Source organism: Myodes glareolus, chromosome 1 (assembly GCF_982192425.1).
Source record: "Myodes glareolus chromosome 1, mMyoGla1.1, whole genome shotgun sequence".
In the NCBI taxonomy this organism is placed as follows: domain Eukaryota; kingdom Metazoa; phylum Chordata; class Mammalia; order Rodentia; family Cricetidae; genus Myodes; species Myodes glareolus.
In genome coordinates this window covers 121,839,101-121,863,859 of record NC_142026.1, presented here as the reverse complement: position 1 = coordinate 121,863,859, position 24,759 = coordinate 121,839,101, and the positions used below count along the sequence as shown (strand labels likewise).

Below are 24,759 nucleotides of genomic sequence, written 5' to 3'. Positions count from 1 at the left end.
TTCCCCAGTCTCTGCTTCAGTTCCTGCCAGGAGTTCCTGCCCTGACTGCTTTTCATGGTAGATTGTGACGTTGCAGTTTGAGTGACATAAATCTTTGCTTCCACAAACTGTTTTTATTACCGCAATAGAAAACCAAAACAAGGACAGAAATTAAGCATGCCATCATTGACATACCGGAAGAAGGTTGGGGTGACCGGAGAGGACTTAGGGAGAAGAGAAAGAATATGTTCAAAATATAATGTATGAAAAAATATTAAACAAATGGATAAAAATAAGAAAATGCTGTAAGATGTTTGGTTTTAAATAGGCTGTGGGTAGCTGGAGTAATGTAGTTTAGTTATAAATATACTAGATTTTAAAAAGTCGCAAAGCTATGTAATAGTACGTAGATGGCTCCAGTACAGAAGCAGCTAGGGAAGAAAGGAGCCCTGCTATGATGTGGGATTCTCCTCTGTATGCTGTGATTACCATTAATGAATAAAGAAACTGCTTTGGACCTATAGCAGGGCAGAACTTAGGTAGGTGAGGAAAACTAAACTGAAGGCTGGGAGAAAGAATGGTGGAGTCAAAGAGAAGCCATGGAGCCGTCACCAGAGACAAACGTGATGAAACTTTGCTGGTAGGCCACGACGTCATGGTGATACACGGATTAATAGAAATGGGTTAAATTAATATGTAAAAGCTGGCTGATAAGAAGCTAGAGCTAATGGGACAAGCAGTGATTTAAATAATATGGTTTCTGTGTGATTATTTCGGGGCTGAGCAGCTACGAAACCAACAAGCAGCCTCTTTCCAACACTGCTGGAGAAGGTTCATCACTTCCCCATGAGACTGTCCTGTTGAGAATGCTGTACCTAAGTTTGATTGATTTAACCAAGGAATTCACATGGCCAGATGGAATGAGATCAAATAAGGTATGTGCTCTGAAGAAGAACAGCCTATCCTTGGTTCCTGGGACCAAGTATCTCAGGGATACCAAGATGACATGAAATCAGTGGAGGCCCAGGAAGAGCAGGTCTATGAGACTTGGGAATAGACCAGGGCTGAAAACTTTATCACATAATATAAAGAGAAACTTGAAAATTAAAATATAAAATGTTATTTCCGGGTGCTGGTGGCACATGTCTTTAATCCCAGCACTTGAGAGACAAAGGCAGGCAGTTTGAGGTCAGCCTGGTCTACAGAGAAAGTTCCAGGGCAGTTGAAGCTACAAAGAGAAATCCTGTCTCAGGAAAAATAAAAATAAAAATAAAAAGCCATCAGTGTGGGCATTTCCACCAAGAAGGAGAGCTGAGGGAAGAGGGTAGAAGGAAGTAATATAGTCACATCAAGGAAGCAGGAACCATAAGGTCCTCAAGATAAGGAGTAAGATGATAAACGGGAAGAAATAGAGATGTGTTAACTCCTAGAAGAAAAGTAGATGGGCAAGTGATCCTGGACTAGCCTCGGGGAGTGATGCTGGACTAGCCTCGGGAAGTGATGTGGACTACCATGTAAGGCTACCAATTAACCATTTATCCCTATGTGACAGGGCTCCGTTTGCAAACAGAAGGTCTTCTAAGCCCTGGCTGAGACTGGTGTTTGTTGTCTATACCAGTCATAAATATTCGGAGTATTTATTCCCACTGGCTTCTAGGCAGGGAAAATGGAGGAGATTAACCTCTATTAAAGACCATTTCAAGCAAAGTAAGCAATTAAGAGAAAAGGCAATTTTCAATAAATTACAGGGAAGAGTAATGGCCGAGTCTGCAGAAATATTAAAGGCATCAGAGAATTTGATACCTCCAGGAACAAGGCTGGACTCCCAAGGCTGGAGAGAAATCACCTGAGGAGTGACGTGACCAGCAATCCCGCCCACATCATTAGCATGTATAATGAATTGAGGAGAACTAAAGATAGAGAGTATCCGAGAGGAATTTTTCTTCCCAACAGGCCATAGGAGAAGGTTTTCCCCTCACTCTTGCATGTAGAGTGCCTCACTTGGAAAGCCACTTTGAGCAGTGACTGCTGGGAATTCTGCATCATTCTAGGGTTGAGTTAGCCATCTAAACTCTAAGTCATCTCTTTTCTCCTGGCTACTGTCAGCCATTCCGTGGCATTAGGGTTCCCAAGGAGGCCAGCTGAATCCACTTTTCTTTCACATTTGTTCAGAATCCAGCCAGGAAATGAGAGGGGTTTGGGAAGAGAGAAGCTTCTGTGTCTTCTGAATTAACTAGTGCCAAACAAAATAGTAACCAATAATAATAATAAATATGGGCCACTTTGCAGGGATTAAATGAGACATGCATGGCAACCCTATTAAAGAAATTATTCTAAATTTACATACAAGGAAACTGAGGCACACACATGGGTTAAGAACTTGCCCACTGTAGCATAACTGTTGCATGGCAAAATCAGTGTTTGAGGACAGTGTCTCTCCAAAGTCCAATGCTCCCCAAAACTGTCCTGTTCTTTTTTCTAAGCTGAGCTTCCCACGTGAAGAAAAGCCCAAAACTGAGAAATAATAAACCCATTTATCTCATATAAATATGTAAATTATATGTATTTTCTTTTTAAATATTTGAATATAAAAATTAAAAATTATTTCATCTTTAGTTATACATATTAAATTATGGGAAATATAAGTGAGTCAATATAGATGTAAACCTAGCATCTACACAGCATAAACAAAGACATCCTTCTCCAGCACAAACAAACAGAATAGTTAGCTGATGGAGACAGAATTTCCACCTAGATCTATAGAGAGAGGAACCAACAGCATGTCACATCTCAACATTTTTAAGAAATAGAGTAATTATTTGTTTTTTAAAAATGATTTATTTATTTTTATTTTATATGAATTGTTGTTTTGCCTGCCTGCATATCTGTGTGAGGGTGCTCGATCCCCTGGAACTGGAACTACAGACAGTTGTGAGCCACCATGTGGGTGCTGCAAATTGAACCCAGGTCCTCTGGAAGAGCAGCCAGTGCTCTGAACCATTGAGCCGTCTCTCCAGCCCCCAGGACCATATGTTTTTAATCTATGAGACCTAGGAGAGCACAAATGTTACAGGACATGTTACCTTAATTCTAAAGAAAATCATTCATAAGAGTAAAAGATTTCTGTTGTCTGGAAGTTGCTGCCTAGATTTCCAACACCAACTGAAGCAGATCCATTCACCCAACTTTGCATATGAAAAATAGCCTAGAATTTACCACTACCAAGGTCTGCAGAGACTGAGAAACTATCAAATGATTCTACTTACTCTTCCTGACAGTCGAGTGTGTTGGATACTTATAGTACAATTTGGCAAAGTTCAGACGGGTAATTTGTCCAAGATCAGAAAATAAATAATAAAGTGCAAGAATCAATTTGGTTTTACAGTTAGGAATATCATATCAACACATGACACAACCAAACCCAAGGCTTTCCACCAACATTCCTCTTTTGAATTATCACTCTCACTAATATGTCATTTTGTCAGTATCCTTTAACTTATTGCCAATTACAAACTCTATCATCTACTGAATATGACCGTAAATATGCTTGAATTCCAACAGGGCACCATTCTGTTACTCTGGGTGGTTTGCCAGCGGTGCCCCCTTGTCAGACTTCTCATCCTAAGGTTAATACTTAGTGAATTTTACTCTCAGCCAAAGCAGGCATGAATCATCATTTTCCATTTTAGTGTCCATAAGAGGCATTTAATCTCAATAAATACATCTTCAAATTGGACATGAAAACTTGAGGAAGCAAAATAAGTTCAATACCAAGAGTTAAAAATATGTATGTTCACCAGGCGATGGTGATGCATGCCTTCAATCCCACAACTCTCAAGGCAGAGAGACAGGTAGACCTCTGTGAGTTCGAGGCCACATGGTCTACAAAGCGAGTTCCAGAACAGAGAGTTGTAACACAGAGAAACACTGTCCAAAAAACCAATAGAAAAAAAAAATCTGCATTCAAACTTTAGCTTTCATCTTATTAGTTCAATCGTTATAGTCAATAAATTTCTCTTTTCTTGTATAAAAACTCTAACCATCCACTTTACCAGGATTCTTTCTGAAGAACACTCACGTGTCACTTAACAACAGGGATGCCTGAGAATCCATAAGATCCCTACAGCATGAATTAAGTAATATGATTGTGCGAGACTGACTACTGTACACAGTACATGGCTACAAAATAAATTGTTCTAAACGGACACGATGGCACTTGTCTGAGTGCTTAGCACCCTGTGGATGAAGGATAAAGACGAGGTAAAGGCCAGGGCCTAAGGAGATAGTTCACAAGTTAGGAAAATCAGCTGCTCTTGTAGAGATCCCAGGTTGGTTCCCGGTATCTACACGAGAGCTAGTTCTAGGGACCACAGTGCTCTCTTCTGCCTCCATGCTTTGCTACACATGGTGCACATATACTTACAAAGATCATCTACATGCACATAAGAAAAATAAAGGTTTTTTTGTTTTGCCTTTTTTTTTTTTTAAAGAAAGCTTTAAAAGCCAACCTTGGCTACATAACAAACTCAAGATCAGCCTGGGCTATAGGATACCTTATCTTTAAAGAGTGTATGCTTTTAATTCCAGCACTTGAGAGGCAAGGGCAAGCAGATTTCTGTGAGTTAAACACCAGTCTGGTCTTTTAGGTGAGTTCTAGGCCAGCCAGTGTTACATAGTGAAACCCTGTCTCAAAGAGAGAAATAAAGATGTAGATGATAGGTAGGTAGGTAGGTAGGTAGGTAGGTAGGTAGATAGATAGATAGATAGATAGATAGATAGATAGATAGATAGATAGATAGATAGATAGATAGCAATGGCTCTAACAATCTTAATACAGAATTAAGTGTTTTAAACACTTGGCAATTAGCGGGTGTCAGTGAAATCATCTTAACTGTTGTAAGATTTACGACATGAATATCTGTGAACAGCTTGGTACAAACAGTAGAGTGCAAGGGGTATAAATGAGGTAAAAACTTCTATTTAGTTATTTATTCTTTTGGCAGTACTGAGGATTGGACCCAAGACCCTACCCAAGGTAAGTGCTCTACTGCTTACTACATCTCCAGTCCCAGCTTGCAAGAAAATGGACTTCGGATTTCAATCTTACACAAATTCTGATAGAGTTACATTGGTGATAGACTGTCCCTTTTCTTTCTGATATACACACAGATACACACAGAGACAAACACACATGACACCCAGACACATATAAACAAACACACACACATGCTTTATTTTATTTTGATCTTGCGTATTCTGACCTGATGCTAGCAGATTTTGCTTTCAAATCATTCCATCTCTGGTTCATGTCATCCAGTCGGTGCTGAAGCATTGTCGCCTCCTCAGAATTCCCCAGTGCTTTTACCATCTTCTGCCTGTTTCCGTCGATGCTTTTAAATATGTCATTGTGGGCATCAATTTCAGCCTGGATGTCCTAAAGAGAAAAGCAAAGAGACAATACAAATGCTAAAGGTCACTGAGGCATGCCATGGGAGTTCTGCAAAGTTACTTTTGTATTTGTAGAAGAGTTGTTTTCAATCAAAATATTTCATTTCATCATCTGTAATATATTACAAAACCAAGTGTTCCCACAGTTCTGGCACGGAAAATAACAGCCTTTAAATCTTCAATACATTGATTCCCCACATCCTAAAAGTGGAATTTATAATAATCTACATTCCATGTATCGGCCTACTTGATGTCAGTGTTTTAGGATGAGTGGGCAGTTTTTGAGGTTTTATACGTATTATTACAAATCACTTAATTTTGCTTAAAATTCATGTGATTATTTTTCTACACTTTACACATCGTCAAAGCAAATACCATGTAATCTTGGATGTTTTTCACGTTTTCACAAACTTGCTTTCCCTGGGCCTGCCCTTTCAATGACATACAATTTTTTTCTAAAACTTCTGAAAAATATTAATGTTTACATTTATTGTCATTAAGAAATAATAAGGGGAAAATCATTTTTCTTCTATTAAATAGAAAGGTAGCTTACTTGACGGGAAGATAAATAAATTGAAAACTAACAAAATTTCTTATAGACATCAAGGAACATGGCAATTTACATCTAAAGCCGGAAACTATTATAAAAGTTCTATCTTAAGAATATTAATGCATAAATACATTAAAAATTGTTTGCTTTAAAATGAAAACTATAATACATGAGTGGTAACAAGCAATTGAGTTTGAAAACCAAGGTACAAAGCTATATGCTATGTCTACTTAAATGTTAAAGATGATTTTCCAGTTATCATACACACTTGCATATAAGAAAACACAAATACATTAAAAGACTAAAAGAAATTAAAATGATATAATCTTTACTTAAAGAAGTTATAGAAAAATCTAGGTTTTCTTCTGTGTGAATGTCTCTGAATTTTGAACAGTTTCTACATACCCTAAACAACACTTTTAGTAAGAGACTAAGAATATAATAATAAGCAATAGTCACTGAGAATGAACAAATGATTATTAAATTACCAACAGAAAACAGACATCAGAGGGGGCCCGACAGGGGTGGTCCTCCTCTCCATAACTCATCCTGTAGATTAAGCATTGTATGAGAGCAATAGGAAATGAGTCGCGATTGAGAAGAGGCGCGTGCACTGTTCGACACCACAGCTCCCTGCTCTTCCCAGCTGGTTTTCCTTTATGAGCCTATTATAATGCTCAGGGGTTTTCTGCCTCCCATCCACATTGAGAGATTGAAACCTTACTCCTAAATGTGACAGTAGGAAGAGATGAAGCCTTGGTTGGATAGATGGTCCGGCCTCGAGTAGCATTTTTCTGACAGGATAAATGTCCTTATGAAATAGAGCCCACTCACCAAAGGCTGCCTTGCCTTTCCTACTCTGAGAGGACATATTGTGAAGACATCATCCCTGAGTCAGAAAGTGGGCTCTTACCAGACACCAAATCTGTGGCTGTCTGATATGAACTTCCCTGTCTTCAGAATACGAGAAAGAAATAAGTTCTGCTGTTCATGGTCTAACTGCTTTAGGGCACTTTGTTACAACAGCTCAAATTGAGAGGGCCTCCATTTTCCTGAGACTCTTCAATTCTTAATGAGCATGGAAAAAGGCAAATAAATGTTCATAGAATATTCAGGATCAGCTATCTAGCAAATCCGAGACCAGTCTGGGTAACCTTCCTGAGACCCTGTCTTTCTTATTTCCCCCCTTCTCACTACTTGAATCATAAAATCTGCATTGAGCATCACCTATCTATCATAGAGGGATCTGTATATAAAACTTAGAAGACTAGTTTTGCAACACTGTAGACTTCTATCATCACCATATTTCTCAAGAGGCTCCCTGGCACAATCAGCAAGGCTGCTCTTTGCTTTCCATTGCCATGGGAACTTAGCCCAACATCCGCCGCACAGGTTCCTAAGCATCAGTGGACCACACCTAGACTCACCACACAGCCTCAAGCCACAACATCCTGACAAAGATCTGGCTCCCAACTACTGCTTCCCTTCATATTCAAGAGATACACAGAAAGACAGACAGACAACAGGATACAGGAAAACTTGAGTATGGTTCATTTCCTAACTTGAGACGTTTGGGAACTGCAAGTGTGACACAAATGGCGCACAGTCATGGCAGGTGATGTTTTCCGATTCCGCAAAGATGGTAAATGGGATAAAGCAGCAAGGCAGCAGAGAATGGGTTCAGTCAATAAAGACACACGGCCCTGAAATCTCTGAGGGAGAGCACTACAGCGATGTTCATGCTGGAATAAAGCTCTCAGTGTGCAGAAAACCCTCCCATTCATGATCAACATCAATGGAAAGAAAAATCAACAACCAGAAAGTGAGCAAAACAAAAGAAAGCAGCATCCATGATTTTGTTTTATTGACTATTTGATGGCATATTCTGTCAAAATGACCAGAATGCTTTCATAAAAAAAAAAAATACTATGTTTCTTCTGTATCTTTCACAGCCTCTGTTACACAGAGTAAGCCTAATATAAAACAAAATAGATGATATGAAGACCAATGTAATAAACAAACACTCATCCATTTTTTTTCATGCAAGCCCATTTTGATAGATTGGCAAATTAGCCACAATAATACCAGAAGAAAGTAGGTAACGGACTGGATGTCAAAGAAGTAAACAGTTAGTTCAATTTCCTCACTTAACAGTCTTGGATATGAGAAACGTGAAATCATTTAGAAGCCTGTGCAGTAGAGACCTGTCTAAGCTCTCACTGGAAATTCAGAATTAAATGAAGTTAATGAATCATGCTCCTTGGTAGATAGCTGTGCAGTGGTGGGACATGTCTAACATCAAGATGCCAGCACAGACCACTGTGCGGGCACAACCCGCAGGCAGCATAAAAGGCTAAAATCCATCAGAGTTCCATAAAGGGAGGTTTACCCTGCTTGCCCATCTGGGAAGATGGGCCCTACTAACGCTTACCTCTGTCACCCTGCAAGCGCTTCAGAAGGTTAAAGAGCACTAAATGGTTACTGATAATTAGCAAGGAACTGTATTTCATCTAGAAGCACAAAGCAATTCTCTTTCAAGCTCTTAGCATGAGTCAGTCCTTTGCACACTGGGCCCAGAGCAATCGTCAAGTAGTTGAACTAATATCTCCAAGAGGGGCAGGGCAATGTCTTAAGGACTCATGGACACGGCCTAGGCACACTGTGGAGGGTTGGTAAGGAGGAAGAACTCGGAAAAGAGGATGACTACTTTTCATCTGACTGAACCGCCATCAATGGCTTAAGACGCAAACTCCTTCACAGCTCTCCAGAACAAGGCTTCAAAGGCTAGGCAAGGTCTTCTGAGTAGTGAGCGGTGCTTCTGTGAAGAGCACCCACTACCTAGGTCCAATAAATGGCACAATGAAAGGTATATATTTATTCTGTTTTGTACTTACTATGATTTTGATATCTTAATAGCAGTTTTCCCCTTAACTAGACATTCCTTTAATAGAGATATAAACAAAGATATTATGATGGATAGCACACACACACATACACAGGGAAATTTATTTGTGTAGTTGCTTCTGTTTTGCTTTTGAGACAGGGTGTCACTACGTATCCTACACACACACACACACACACACACACACACACACACACACACGAATTTGTTTGTGTTGTTTTTCTGTTTTTGCTTTTGAGACAGGGTGTCACTGTGTATCCTAGGCTGAGCCTCCCACCCAACCTTCCAAACACTAAGTTTACAAACACAGGTCACCATGCCCAAATACATTTTGTTTTCTATGTCTTATGAACAATAGCAGCCTGATGGCAGAGGTAAAAATGTTCCTTTAGATTAGCTCAGCAGAAATGTGTAAACATTCTAACAGCACATGATACCACCAGCCAACCTCAGCAGCTAAACCACTGCTAGACTAGATGCATCCTCTTTGAGACCAGTTGATACAACTTTATTTTTGCATGGTTTATTTTTCTACCCCTACATAGCTCACACTCCTCGGAGAAGTGTGAATCCCTGTCCTGAAGGTGGAGAAGTGAGGTTAGCAATTACTTCCCTAGCCTGCCCTAAAGGTTGGGCTAAATAAAGCAACTCATTGGTAGGAAATAAATCCAGCAAGCCTTTTAAAAATCATCCTGGATCTGAGAGACAGTGAAGATGGAGTGAAAGAAAGGCTGGAGGATTATCACCAGAGCCTCTTGTTTTAAAGACAACATTCACAACTTGAAAAAAAATCCCAACATTTTTTCAAATAAAAATAAACAAATCAAGTCAGAAGTATGTTTTCACAGGTCGCTAGTTGTAATAAGTTATCCAATTACTTATTGGCTTCAATTACTCTATTAATTATGCTTCATACTACATTTTCTTCCAATGATTAGCCTTACAACTTTCAATCAAGCTATTGCATCATATTTTGGTCAACACTGGAATCTCATTTTGCCAGTCAGGCTGACAGTACTGACAGTAACCTTTTCAAATTAAGAAGTCAATGTCAATAATGTTCCTCTCCGATTGTTTGTGATGTAAATGCATGTAAGATAATGGGGTAGAAAAACCTTTGTTCTAGTTTGCCTTTGTGTTACTTTGACAAGACACTCACTAAAACCAAGTTGGGGAGGAAAGGATTTCTTTCAGTTTACAACTCCCAGGTCACAATCTGTCACCGAGAGAAGTCAGGGCCGGAACCTGGAGGTGGTAACTGAAGCAGAAACCCCTGAGAAACACTGTTTACTTACTGCCTGCTTCCTCCTGGTTTGCTTGTGAACCAAGCTTGGAAAATGCTTCCCCAATAGACTTATGTATTTCAAACCGACGGGAGCAGTTTTGAAATGCTGTGGAGACTTTAGGAGGCAGGGTCTATCTGGAGGATGGACGTTGCTAGGTGACAGGCTTGAGCTTTATAACTGACTCATCTGTGAGCAAACCATCCTCGCTAGCTCCCACGAGCAGGGACAGAAACACTCTCACTGCCATGCCTTCTGCAGCATGATAGACTGCTGCCTGTGAACTGAGGTTCTCTTACAGCTCTTAAAATATTAGCCTCATGTTTAAGGAAGTAAATGACACAAAGATGCATTACATGTTTGTGACCGTATTGTCATTATGAAAAGTACCTTCCTTTAAAATCTCACCAAAAGAAAGCTGCTATCCAAACACAAGGTAAGGGATCCGAAGGAAACTACAATCAATCACATTGTATCCTATGCTCCAAAACTGGGATAGGAGATTTTGAATACCCAAACAGCAACAACTGATAAATGTTTCAGATGATGGATGGCTTGGAGAGCCTAAATTAATCATGACATAATATATAAATGTAGCAACATGTCACGCGCTGTCCCATAAAGATGTATGATTATCATCCGTCAATTAAAAACAAAATCAAAATCCTTAGAATAACCATTATCATTAATCATCTAATTGCAGGGCTATAAAAATTAATAAAAATGACAGCCATTTAAAACATCACTGAGCCCATTACTCAGTCCTCTGTATGATGACGGGACAGAAACAAACACAACACACAATGCAAGTGGCCCCAGTAGGACAGCATGTCACTAAGGCCATGATGCTCCCTTTATGAAGTATGTGCAAGGAAAACACTGATGTGTGTCTATAATTTTGGGATTGCTGGGCAGTCACCCATGCACACAGCTGTGTGTGGCTTAAGACTACAGGGAGACATGCTTGTTGACAGGTTCATCTTGTAAGTTCCTTCTCCTCTGGTAAGAGGTTCCTCCTCTTACGAGATTTTGCATATCCAAATAGTCAATGTAGCTCCTTGATCTTTGGTGAGCATCTCTATGTGTAATTTATACTTCCCGCCTCCTGGATCACCAGGGACCATAACATTGTGGTTCTAGGACACAGGAGTCCCAAGTACCATCTGCCCAGCCTGCAGGAAACAACAATCCTGGGACACATCTTGAGAGCAGATATTCCATCATTTGCCTGATTCAATTATGGATGGAAATAACAAAACCATTGGACTTCTCTAGAAATAATGTGACTTTCTGTTCATCTCCACAGTCTGCTGCCTTAAAAGGCAGGTAGAAGGTTTGTTTCAATCCCATTCAGGAATCTTAATTATCTCACAAGTTTATCTCTAACTATTAGCCAGCACTGACCTCAGTTGCTGAACATACCAAGATCTGCATCCACTATCCTAATATTGGTTCTTAGCTTCCTTAAAGCCAGAAATAGCTTCAAAGCATAGAGCAAAATTGGCATTTGGTTGTGATACCTACCACCTGATTGAACAGTTAGAAAGGGTGGCGTCACTAAGGCAAGCAAGTGTTGCATCGAGAAGAAGATCGCTAAAACTGATGAAGAGAGAATTAAGGGGACTGAAAGTAAAGAGAGCCCCCAATGCACATGGCAGGTGAGCTTCTGTATTCCATGGAATAAAGAGAGTCCCCCAATGCAATGCACAGGATAAAGGGAGTTGAGTCCACCAGTGCACATGACAGCATCAGCTCCAGGGCCTTTCCAATTGCCTTAGTTCAGACTTTTTCATAGAAATGCAGGCTGTTTTCTGAGTTGGAGAAAGGGAGGAAGCTGAATTTGAGAGGTGTGAAGCGGTGAAACCTTTCCAGAATTCAGTTTTCCTGGCAATGACTTAATGGAACATAAGCTCAATATATGAAACAGCTTTGTGAAAACATACAAAAGATTTTTTAAAAGGCGTGAATTGGAAAAATGCACATTCGTGGATGATGACTTCCTACTGGTGAAACACACAAAGGTGTTACTTTCACTGGGTCTTTTAGTTTGGTCCATCACAAAAGCAAGCATATACAAATGTCATACTCGACGGAAGCAGGACTGTTTCTTTGAAAACTATCTTTCGAGAAAAACTTCAAATCAAGCCTTTAACAGACACACACCTCCTTTTACTGTCGGGTCAACTACTAAAGTAAAAATAAGATGAAGACACATTCAGATACTAAAGTTCTGGGGTTGAAAGAGAGCCTACCAGCACCAGAATGTCTCACTCTACCCATTAAGTGGCCCAGACGCTTAAGAAAGTAGGTTGCTCACCTCAGATATCTGATCTAAGCTTAAAGTCTAACAGCAGCAATTACAACTCAAAAGTCCAGCTATTACAGCATAATTACTGCGGGGGGGGGGTGGCAAGCATGGATTATTCATGTCACATATGCCCTACACCTTTTTAGGATGAAAGAGGCAAATCTATAGAAAATGAGCTAACAGACCTCTTTGTGGTCATAAAGTTTGTCACCTGCTGTTTCCAGCTGCCAGGAGGATGAGATTCTTTCCTTCCCAGGCCCCTTCGAAATGGTGAGCAAGCCCACTGCGCACAAGCCCTTGCTCTCCAGAATTCAGATGTTTAACAACTATGAAAACAATAGGTCAAAGTTGGCCCCATGTTACAATCGAAAGACCCACTATTAGAGTTGGGGTGCAAGGAGAGTCAGGGAGCACTCTACAAGAAGGGCTAACTTCTTTTCTCTGTCCATACTTCTGATGTTCTTCCCCCCCCCCCCCCATTGTTGGGAGGCCAGAGTGGCTGTAATTGTCCAGGAAAATATCCAGCACCAACTTAAGTGGGATCGCTTTTGTATCTTCCTCCTCTGGCTGTTGTAATTCCTAAGACAAAGCTTATTAATTTTTTGAATGATTCAATATAGTCTTGTCTATATCTGTACTTTCAGTGAACGGGGGGGGAAATCCAGAGCACATATTTAACAGTTGACAAACAGTTCATCTGTGCGGGTAGAGATAAAGTGCTCGGCCTTTTTCTTTCCTTTCTCTCCTCACTTCTTTAAGGAGCAGAGACTGGAGCAAGCCCAGCACTCAGGAAGCCGCTAACTGGCAAGGGAAGGTTTCTGCATTGTTTAATTCTAAAAGTGAGGAGGTAGCTTTTTGCAGGGTAAGCTCCACCCTGGGGTGTGCCAAAAAGCCTGGGGGGGGGGGGGGAGAAGGATGCCAAATGAAAAACTACTGACCCAAGCCTTAAAGCCTATCCACTTTAAAAATGGACAGTCTGAAAGAACAGCCTGATAGCAGATCTGCCGTGATTATCATGGGCCATCTTCTGGGGCTCAGAACTGGTCCTCAGACAGGGCTGCAGGGGCAGGCTCAGCAGCAGCACCAGCAGCAGCCTAAGAGATAAACAGACCCCAGGGGCATGGAAAACAGGACGCAGGCCTGATGAAGTCAGGCTTTGGCACCCAAACCCAGTGTTTGTTGCTGGCTTTGGCTATTGTTTTTTTTTTTTTTACTCCCCCAAATAAATTGCAATTAAGTTATCAGCTGACTTGACTGTAAGCCATCCCTTCTGATGTGGAATGTTAAGGCTGACAAGCCTCAGAATTCACCCTGGCCAAGGAAGAGAACTGTGTTCCTAAAGACTTAATCTCACAGAAGCTATTAAAATACAAAAAAAAAAAAAATGCTTTAGAAGTTAACACTAAACAATCAATCGAGGAGGAGGAAAAGGGAGGAGAAGGAGGAGGGGGGAGGAAGAGAAGAAGAAAAAAAGAGAAGGAGAAGATGAGAAGGAAGAAGAAGAAAGAGAGCAGAAATGGGGGAAGGAGAAAGTGCATAGGTGAAGTTTGCTTTCTGCATACCTTTTCAAATTTTGTCAACAATTCCCGTAAGCCGAAGTTCAGACCAATCATCGTCCGGGAGCCCTTGAAGCCTACATCCTCCTGGCAAACTTCCTTCAGACAACAGCGTCCAACTTCTAAAACCCGTGTCTTTTCTCGCTATACTTTCAAATCTTTTGTAAAATCCTTTACAATCCTTGCCCTTGAGCGGTGGCCCATGAGCATCAGCAGCTTGCGCTGGGACATTTTAGCCACCCCACCTTGGGTCCGCTTTTTTTCACGGACTTCGGAGCGCGGAAGGCAGAGACCTGCTTCTGTGTTTTCTTGTAGCTGTGTTCCAGGAGGCTGGCATGGTCTCCTCTTTGCCCTGAGATACCCAGGGTCTCTTTCTGCTCACCTCACTAATGACCTGCAGGCCACCACTGTTCTCTCCTGAGCCCAGGCTTAAAGTTTGGTCTTAATTACACACAGCAGAAAGGAAGGAGGGAAAAAAGCTATAGCCTGGAAACTTGCAAGAGAGAAGGGAGGGAAGAAAAGCCAAGCATTACCAACTTCCTCCATTCAGACGGGTTTCAAAAAAGAAAAAAAAAGAAAAAAAAATCTGGGTAAAGAGCCAGCTTTCAAACAGCACGACTTATGTAGAGTTCCAGTAAGCAGGAGTGTGCTCTTTTTTAGCTGAAGAAACCCCGAAGAACCGGAGACAGGAGACCACCGGTTCCCACTCTCCCAGAGAGCAGCCGCCGGCGGAGTTGCTATGGTGACCACCAAGCTAATTTCTCTCCACTTCCCCACTTCAGCTCAGCCTAAGGGATGTGCTGTCAGTGCCGCGGAGCTAAAGTTTTAAAAGTTGCTTTGCTTAGGTCCGGAGGAGAGGTCTTGAGACAAATCCCATGATGCCCTCCGCAGGGCAGGGTGTGCAGCTGCCGAGAGGAGCCTGGAGCGGCTCCAGGGACTCCCAGACCCGCTCTGCCAGAGCTGTGGCAATCACTCTCTCCTCAGCCCTTGTTTATTATTTTAATCGGCATCCTCCCTTTCCACCACTCCCCTCACCCAGCTTCACTGAGGCTTACTCCCACTTCCGGGAGGCCTCCCTGCCCCAAACTTTAGTACAGTATCCTTTACATTGTCCCAGTTCTGAATAGACCCCAGAATCCATATTCCCCTTGGGAGCCCACCCATGAAAAGAAAAGGGAGTGGGTGTGCCATACAATACAAGCCACAAAAGAAAACAGGCTCGATTAATTCCATTATTTGTGCAAAGAAAATAAAAGGGGCTGTAAAGGCAAAATGACGAGGAAAAGACTTTTAAAAGTTCTTTGATCTTATTAAAAGTCACTCAGACTGTTTTCACAGGGAGAATTTGATACTGACACAAGACGGGAGAAAATATTCTGGTTTTAACAACCAATGACACTGAACTTCCTTCCCACCTTGGTGGTTCTCAGAGAAGCATGACGTTTCAGGTGTGGTGATTTTAGGGGGAAAACTTCAGATCAAAGCACACCTTCTTTGCCCTGGTCACAGTCACCCTACAGTTTTGCTGTTCTGGGATGTACATAGCTATTAAGCATTGCAATAGAAGCAAAGAATGGCAGGAATGAGCATAGGAAACACCTTTCTCTAGCTGTGTAGAGGATTTTTGATCACAAAAACAGCATTTTAATGGTGACACATCACAAACGGAATGATGTTAAGGTAACTAAGTTTACTTTTGACATCAAGTCATCAGCAAAGGTAGGTTGATCAGCTAAAATCAAAGTATCCTTTCCCAAATGAGTACTTCAATTTCTTGAGAGATCAGAGTGGTTAGCACCCATTTCAACCCATGGGAAAAGAGATTCTCTTCAAATTAGCGAGGAGCAGGGATCCCTCTCAGTGACAGGTTTCTGATTTACAAGCTGTTTTGCTTTCCACCTAATTTTCAATGGCATATGTTTTACATATGTCCATTTATACAAAACATAACAAGCTTTTAAAATATTTTCATTATTTATTCATAAAAGTCTACTTGTCCCCTGTGGCAAAATGGTCTTATGTGCTTTCCAGTGCACTGGATAAATAGATACTTCTGATGTCAGAAACTCTCGACTTACTCTCCTTGTGATTCAGAAAACCTCGAGTAAAAACCAATCTGTAATATGGCTCCAATCAGAAGGGACAAAAGGGAGACCCCAGTATTCAGAAACCTAGGAGACTCCTCCTCTCAGGAACTGGTTGAGCCATGGAACCCGGTCTGCCTGGGCTCAGGCCACATGCTGAGACCTTTGAGCAGCAGCAAATAAACTTTTTGCATAAATTCAAGACAAAAGAAACCACCAACATTGTCATCGCCCCCACAGAAAAATAAATAAATAAAGGAGCTGGAGGAAAAGAGCAATCTCTCCCCAGCTGGGCAAACGTCCAGTCCAGCTACCACCCAGAGTGCTGCAGGACTGGGAGCTACATGTGCAAACACGCCGCTCTCCATGCACATATCAGAAAAGGTAACCGCAGAGACTCAATGGAGCGACAGACCCTCGGACAGCAGAAGCAAACCAAGTAGTGCAATGTTGTAAGAAGTGGTTCGGATAGCTTGTATTCCTCTGCAAGAATAAATGTCGTGATAAATTAACAGCATCCTTTTTACGGAAGATCTCCTCCAAAGAAGAAACTTCAGTGAGTGTGATAAGTGCATGTGTTCTGCACAGGCTGAGGATAAAGAGAGGCGTCTCGCCAGGGCTCTGGTAGAACATCCCAAAGCTGCTGTTTCTGCACCAATGCCCATTCTCAGAGTTGCCATCCTCTGCCAGTAAAGAATAGAGAGCATGAGACAGCAATCTTTTCACTGTGGTCAAAAACTACCAGAAATGTGGGGAAACCTAGTTGTGAAGGCAAAGTGAACGAAAATGGAGAGCACTTACTTCAACAAAGAGCACTCAAAAGAAGGGGGAATCACTTACACGACATCTCCAAATTCCTGTTGTGACTATCTTCATTTTATTTTTAATTTTATATATATATATATGTGTGTGTGTGCGTGTGCGTGTGTGTGCGTGTGCGTGTGTGTGAGTGTGTGTGTGTGTGTGTGTATGTGTGAGTATGTGCATGAGAATGAGAGTGCGGATACCCACAAAGGTTAGAAGAAAACATTGGGGCTTCTAGGGCCAGAATTACAAAGGTTGTGAGCCACCTGACCTGGATGCTAAGAACTGAACTCCAGTCCCCTGGAAGGGCAGAAAGAACTCTTGATGGCCAGGCAATCTGCCTAGTCCCAATCTCTGAATTATTCCTTTTAATTACACAACCAATCACACTAAACCTAAAATGTTATGTTCATTTATTTATTTGTTTTGGAACTAGACAATCAAATCCAGGCTCTTCTTTATGTGAGGTAAGTGCTTGACCATTCGGCTACCTCTCCAGCCTATAATTTCACAGTTTGGTAATCAAACATTAAAAGTAAGATTTATAAAATATATATGTACGGAATTGCTTTCTACATATTGGCAAAGATATTTTCTCAGGTTAAATTCAGTTCATGAAATACCATCTTGGTGATATATACCCCTTTTTTAAACCAAGCTTTTCTTTGACACTTTATCTTCTGTAAATCTTATAAATCTTATAGACACCTCCAGTGAAATTAAAAAGTCACCAGAGAGACAACAAATTGGAGGGTGGCATTTGAAGCAGTTGACATTTTCTCAGTTTAAACTTGTGTGCAAATAAGCTGCTCACTAATTCTCAAGAGTGGGAATACACTCAACACTCCCGGTCCCTGTCACAGACCAAACTGAATAACCCAGGGGTCTTTACCAAATGAGTCATGTTTCAAACGTAAGCACACAGTCGCATGAGAAAGTAAAGAAAGGCTTCAGAGCCATGAAGAAATACAGGAAAATCCAACCAATAAAATCCAAATCCAAATTACTTAATTAAAACTACATTCCAGTGTCAAGATGAAGAAATCTGCATGGCTTTGGCATGGACTTCCTTCCAAAGGCTAGGCTAACTAAGAAACATTCCACATTTTAAAACTGTGTTGTATATAATTTGCTAAAAGATAACTTATTCGTAATTTTATGAAGGCAGCAAGAGATTATCTAGTGTTAACCTTAAAGAGAGGCTTCTCCAGGAACAAAAAATGGCTCTTCAGCATTCATGCGCTCTAAACACCAAGTTTGCATTTGTAAAACTGTGACGATGAAGTGTATTTTCTACATAAAACCTAACAGATTTCTCCTGATAGTGACCAACACAAAGAGCACAAAGAAAAGAAAGACATTTTAGGAGCCTGTAAAGCAAAGCATATGGAGGTCAATAGGTGACCATAGATAAATTGGTACGTGGTGGCTGTTTCGCTTGTTACCGAAATGAACAGCTTCAGGCACGGGCCAGCAGACTTTGCCTGCTGTAAGCCCATTCGGGCTCAAGGAAAGACTACTTCTTATGAGGCAAATAAACTCATTTCTTCTCTTCATAACTGTGCTGAGTTGGAGGTAGGAACTCTAAAATGAAATAAAATAGCTCCAAGCCCCTCATCATGATGGGAGTTTTCTACTCATTGTCCCTCGCCACTGTGGCTCCATTAGGAGAGGCTACCCCATCCATTACAGTGTTTCAGTTCGCATGGGCCAGCAGTGCAGCCTGTCAGCTGCAAGCTATTTAAGGTAATATACAGCTCCAAAGGGCAGAAAGTTCAACCAGGAGATGGAGGCCTGAGCCCCTTCTTGAAAGGGGCGAAGTCTCCTTTCATCCCAGGAAGCCTGAGCAATATGACTGTATACAAGGTCCGATTTTATAATGTCCATCTTTAAGAAGGGCCGTATCTATATTGATAATGATTTGGGTGGTTGTTGGGAAATAAAAAAAATAACATTCATAGCAGAAATAAATTCAGTCCTCTCTACATTTCCATGATACACAGCCAGAAGACTTTAACAGGGACGCTCAATGCACAAAGAGCCTTTATCTTCCTCAGGGGAGTGGGTGGGTGCGGAGGGGGCTCAGGGGCGAGCTCACCAGACGATCCATTTCTGGATTAGCCTGCCAGGTGCAGGGGTCAGTTTTCCACAACGCTCCAAACGTTTAAGGATTCGGAGAGCACTTTATTAGGTGACTCCAAATAATGCCAAGATAAGTTAATGTCCCCTGAAAATGAGGCAGCATCAGGCAAGAGAGAAGGATCTCAGGTGGTCGAGAGTCAGCATCCCAGATGTCTACTGACGTTGCAGGGGAAATGCAGCCATGCTCCAGGGAGCTTTAGGCAGAAGATACTAGAAGGCTTTCTATATGGGTTAATAAAGCTTTGCCAACTTGGCAGGACTGTTCAGATTTAGGAAATAAAATTCAAATTTAAAAATAAAAACTTAACTAGTAGTGAAGAAAAGGTCAGAATTACATGTAGAATTTTCTCTCACAGACAAAAACCAGAGGCTTGCCGCAGAAGGACATCAGCCCTGCACTGTGAATGAGTACTTAGGGAAAGAAAGATGCTGTGGACACACGCAAAGGTCAAACTAACCCCCAGGACATGCGCTCAACTTCCGCTTCTATGTGAAGCTGAGGCGTCTTCAGGACTCTTCTGTCTCACAGAATCATGGCTGAGCTCCTGCTTCAACTGTCCGCCATGTTCCTGTCAGCTTCCTTCTTAGTAACTACTCGGAACTTAGAAAAGTCGCACCCAAACAGACTAACCATGATTCCTTTACTCATGACACCCATATCCAGTCCACATATTTTCCTGTATGAACCATAAATGTGACTCCCCAAAAGACAGAGACCATCATTTTTGTTTTTAGTTTCTCTCTCCCTTCCCCACCCACCCTCTGACTGACATGATGCTGTGTCCTTACCGCCCTTCCTTCAATAGGTGCTCTGGGCATTGAGCACATTGGGTCTTTGTGTTCCCCCCCCCCCCCCCGTATTCACTGAACATAGGCAGTGAACCCAGACCTGAGTGAGGCAGAGTATAAGAAAATTATGGGCTGATTAGAGAACGAAGAATTTCTACTCCTTATAGAACTAGCTAAACCTTTCCGTTTCCCGATGATTACTGGAATCTGCCAGGTCTGGGGACAGGGGATAATTTTAAATACTTACAACTTTTGACACTGAACTTCTATCCACAGGAGTTCACAAACAAGTGCTTGAGAATGCTCAATAAGGCTTAGTCGATACCCCCAAAGCTAAAAACAACCTAAACATGAAATCATATTTCATTTAAACAAGAAATTGTGGCAGATTCACATAGTAAGATGCGGAGTAGCTACAGAAAAGTAGATGATGCTATTATACATATATAGAAATAGGCCATATGAATATCCTCAAAGGCAGGTAGAATGGTGAAGCTTTGTATAAGAATAATCTATGCCAATTCTGGAAACGTCTATAAGACAGCAACAATGGATACCACTCAGACACAGACGTAGAGGCGAATATTGATGGATAAGATCTATTTAAATCTTTTCTACTTAAATTGATTTTTTCCATAGCATGTCTTACTCTTTTTACACAAAATGAAGTCCACTAGAAAATTCCTAAGTAAAGCGTATTCATCTTTTCAGGTAGACATCTACCCGACAAATGGTGGCATCATTATATCTAAGAGCTAATGACACTGTACACAATCATTTTTTTTTTGTCCCGAAAAGTCTCAGAAGTTTTGAAGTGCCAGATGGCCTACCATTGTAACAAATAAGCCCTCAATAAAAACGGGCCCCAGCAGAATGGGGTTTGCAAATGGCAAACTTTTCTAAAGGACAGGAGGACAAAGCCCTTTTGTTCTGAAAAGTTACTCTGTAACTAGCAACTCCTGCTTATTTAAATAATAACTGTGTCTAAATAGGCGCTATATCATTCTAACTGCTCTCTTTTCAAAGGCGGCAATACTCCTATTGTCATCTAATATGTGATACTGTATGCTACACATTCTGTGTGTGTGCGGGGGAGGGGAGTTATGCCCACGGAGGCATCACTTCCTCTCTCCAGCAGGGCTCACTAGTCCCACCTAGTATGCAAGAGCCAAGGTCTGCCAGCCCCACCAAAGACGGGTTGCCTGAAAACAACAGTGTCATTTATGATCAAAATCATTTTAGTAAGAAAGACAATATCATCACCCTCGCTCGTCATGTCAGGAGACGGGACCTTTGATGTGCTATGAAGATTACAGTTGAAAAAAAAAGTACTGAGAGAAATGTGCCACAACATGGTGAGCAGCCATCTGATGGATGGGGGTGGGGTATAGCTAGGGAGTAGCATTTCTGCCTCTGCATGAGAAGAGGCTGCGAGAGCAGAGAGTTGAGAGTACAATTTACATCAAGAATCTAATTAGGGGGCTGGAGAGAAGGCTCAGAGGTTAAGAGAACTGACTGCTGTTCCAGAGGTCCTGAGTTCAATTCCCAGCAACCACATGATGGCTCACAACCATCAGTAATGAGATCTGATGCCCAGAACACTATATACATAATAAATAAATTTTTAAAAAAAGAATCTAATTGGGATGATGTTTTAACATTTTCATTGGAATATGGAATGGTTATAAAGTTAAAAACCCTTTTAAAGTAACACACTGAATGCAGCATTTACCCACTTTCAATTAAAAATCATAATTCTAGAAGGTCATGTGATTCTCTGTGGGGTGAATCCTTTTTAGCTTAGCACTTCCTGGTAATACCTTTATAAGTAAGAAAAGATTCACACACTGAAATTGTTACATCATTGTCTAATTTATACTGAAACTTTTACCAAAGTTAGTCCACCCATACTGATCACTAGAGTTATCTGAATGACCTCTTAAGATACAAAAACCATTCATGGATACAGTCTATCAGTCACTAGATTCAATATACATTATTAAGGATGCTACAAAACTACATAATACTGCAAAGCATGAAAGGAATTTAGAAAACTTAAGCGCAACCGAAATGTGTCTGTGAAATACTGTGAGAAATATTAATTTATTTGACAATAGTTATATCATTCTCCCTAAGCTTCTCCTCACCCCAGAGCCACTGGCTCTTCCTCTCTGTGGCTTCCACAATCTTGATTGTCTTACAGTGAACAACGGACACTCTTTAGCCAGCTTAGGATGGTGAGAACGTCAGTGCCTGGGATAGTGGTTCTCAACCTTCCTTTTTAAATGAACTATTTATTTTACTCATATCCTTATGTTGTCCTGACCCTCATCCATAAAATCATCTTCATTGCTACTTCATAACTGTAATTTTGCTAGGTATGAATCATAATGTAAATATCTATGGTTTTTTTTTTAATGCTCTTAGGCAACTCATTTGACCTGTCCCCCAAAGGGGGTCACAACCCACAGGTTGAGAAAAACTAGCTTAGACGATAACTTTTTTATTACAAATAATGGGGTCACTTCCTTCTATTAGGTATGCAGGAAAAGTGATAAGAAAATTTACTAATCCTGAGACACTAAAACTGAAGTTATATCTGAACTAGATTATTCATTTGTATTATTTCATCCCTAAGATGCTGTATCTCTCATGAGATCAATAAGAAAGTACAATATCCAGTCATTTCATCTCAGACACTAATCACGTTGTATAAGCCTTTGTCTAAGTCTCGATTTTTCTGTGTAGAATGTCCCTGTGACACTTGAGTAAACATTTTTATCAATAAAGTCCTTCACTGGGACCATATTACTTCTCATTAGTGGCAACAGAAATTCATTAAAAGTTGAATAGATTTAGTTACAGGATAACCAAGATGTTCCTGCAATCCCGGGCAACACCAGGAGTGGCCACACTGAATATTTAAGGGAGTAGGATTTCTCTTATGTTTTCATAATTTTTGAGATATTAATAGAAATCCTTATTTTAAGAAGTCAAGTATGTGATACTTTTAATAGCTTTATATTTTTAACCACAGTGTTTACAAATTGATAGGACTATTATTAGCAACACAATTTAAAAAATAAACATAGATAACATGAAAGTTTATTACTGATCACAAATTATTAAAAAGCAATATTAAGTAATAAAATATTTATCCAGCAGTGAAGCCATCCCTAAAATAGCAACACTCTTTTTTCGCTGATGTGTCCCCTAGAGATACTAATAGTTTCTCACATATAGCAGATAAGCAAGAAACTGATTGAATTACCAAATCAATGTCATGCACGCTATCTCTATATTATCTAAAAATAAATCCTAAAACATTAAAACAACTTGAAAAGGTCAAAAGCACACCTACATTCAAACAAGTGTCAAGAAAACTTCAAATTTTAAAGATTCGACTACATGTATGTATCGTCTCTGTGTATGATTTTGTGTGCATAAGGCAAGTGCCCTGGATGTACGGAGTACAGAGTCCCCAGGGAGCCAGAATTACAGGCAATTTTGAGGCACCAGCTATGGGTGCTGGGAACTGAACGTGGGCCCCCTGTATACAACAGTACATCTGCTCTGAGGCATCTCTGTATATCTCAGTCCATTAACCCGAGTCATCTCTTCAGCCCCCTGATGTTTGCTTCCATTCTCTCTCATATTCTGACAGGAGCCCATCATAACATCCTTCCTTTCCCAGTCTCTGGGCTCAAATCATTTTCCGCAGCTGACCAGCATGACAAACTAAACCGAATTCTCCTTTAAAAGCTAACTTCACACACACACACACACACACACACACACACACACACACACACACACACGTAAAGAAAAGGTACTTATCTCCCAACATTCTCTATTTCGTTAGCTACAAAGTAGCATATGAGTGGTGAATTTCAGAAAGTAAGTTAAGAATGGCATCAGCCCTTGGAAAACAAAATAGTGATGTATAATAAAAGAATGAGGTAAAAAAGAAAGGAGGCAGGTGGACGAGGAAGAGAAGAAGGAGGGAGCGGTTACTTTTTTGCTTACAGCATTGAAATTGAAATTAAGCCACAGTTTACATTATTATACCTGATACCCTACTTCCCAATTCTCCTAGACCAACCTAAAGGGATTGAAACTGGACAGTGTGATGTCCAACAGGATTTGCTGTGCTAAGGAACACCCTATGCTGCTGACATTCCGACAGCAAGTACTAGAGCCGCTAATCCCTTGAAAGATGGCTACTGTGAGTGAGGAACTAAGTGTCTGCCTAATTTAAATCTAAATGTTAGATAGATACATGTGGCTAGTTCATTCTGAGCCCAATTTAAATCTAAATGTTAGATAGATACATGTGGCAAGTCATTCTGAGCCTAATTTAAATCTAAATGTTAGAAAGATACATGTGGCAAATTCATTCTGAAACTAGAAAAGTTTGGGCTGAGGATACAGTTTAATTAAAGAGCCCTTCTCTAGCATGTGCAATGAATTCCCAGCACTCTGAAAAGGAAGAACAAAAGAGACAGAATTAGCACCTGGGGTTTGAGACTCCACACAGCCAGACACTGTTTCCTCACACCACTCTCAATAATACAGTCTTCATAACTTTCTTTAATATATACCTTTTCTCCACAGGTGGAATTCTCACCTCTTAAATTGCATATTCCCGGTGTTCTCCGTCTACTCAAAGTTTATCAGACTGCGAGGTCCAAGGCAATTCCCACCCTCTGCACACAGCTTTGCCCCTAACCTTCCTTCTGTAGTTGCTCACTGAGTCCATCCTCTCCACTGTGCTGCTGTCCCTTATTGCATTACATGGAGCCTGGTTCGCTTGCCAGGTTGTTTTATCTAATTGCTCTAACCTCCTCCCTAACCCCAAGTTAAGGCAAGTTCCTTGAGAAAAGAAAGTTATATCAATCTGTCCCTTAAGGAAAT

The 24,759-nt window shown here is 40.8% G+C and overlaps 1 protein-coding gene across 7 annotated transcripts in view; it reads right to left on the bottom strand.

Annotated features, from left to right (window-relative positions):
• The window catches only part of Utrn (utrophin), a 504,577-nt gene that overhangs the window by 154,220 nt on the left and 325,598 nt on the right, over positions 1 to 24,759 (bottom strand). For all 7 annotated transcript variants that reach the window (XM_087911817.1, XM_087911819.1, XM_087911818.1 and 4 more), the window contains one exon: positions 5,241 to 5,413. In XM_087911817.1, coding sequence (XP_087767943.1) covers positions 5,241 to 5,413 — 173 coding nt within the window. The remainder of the gene's footprint in view (positions 1 to 5,240; positions 5,414 to 24,759) is intronic.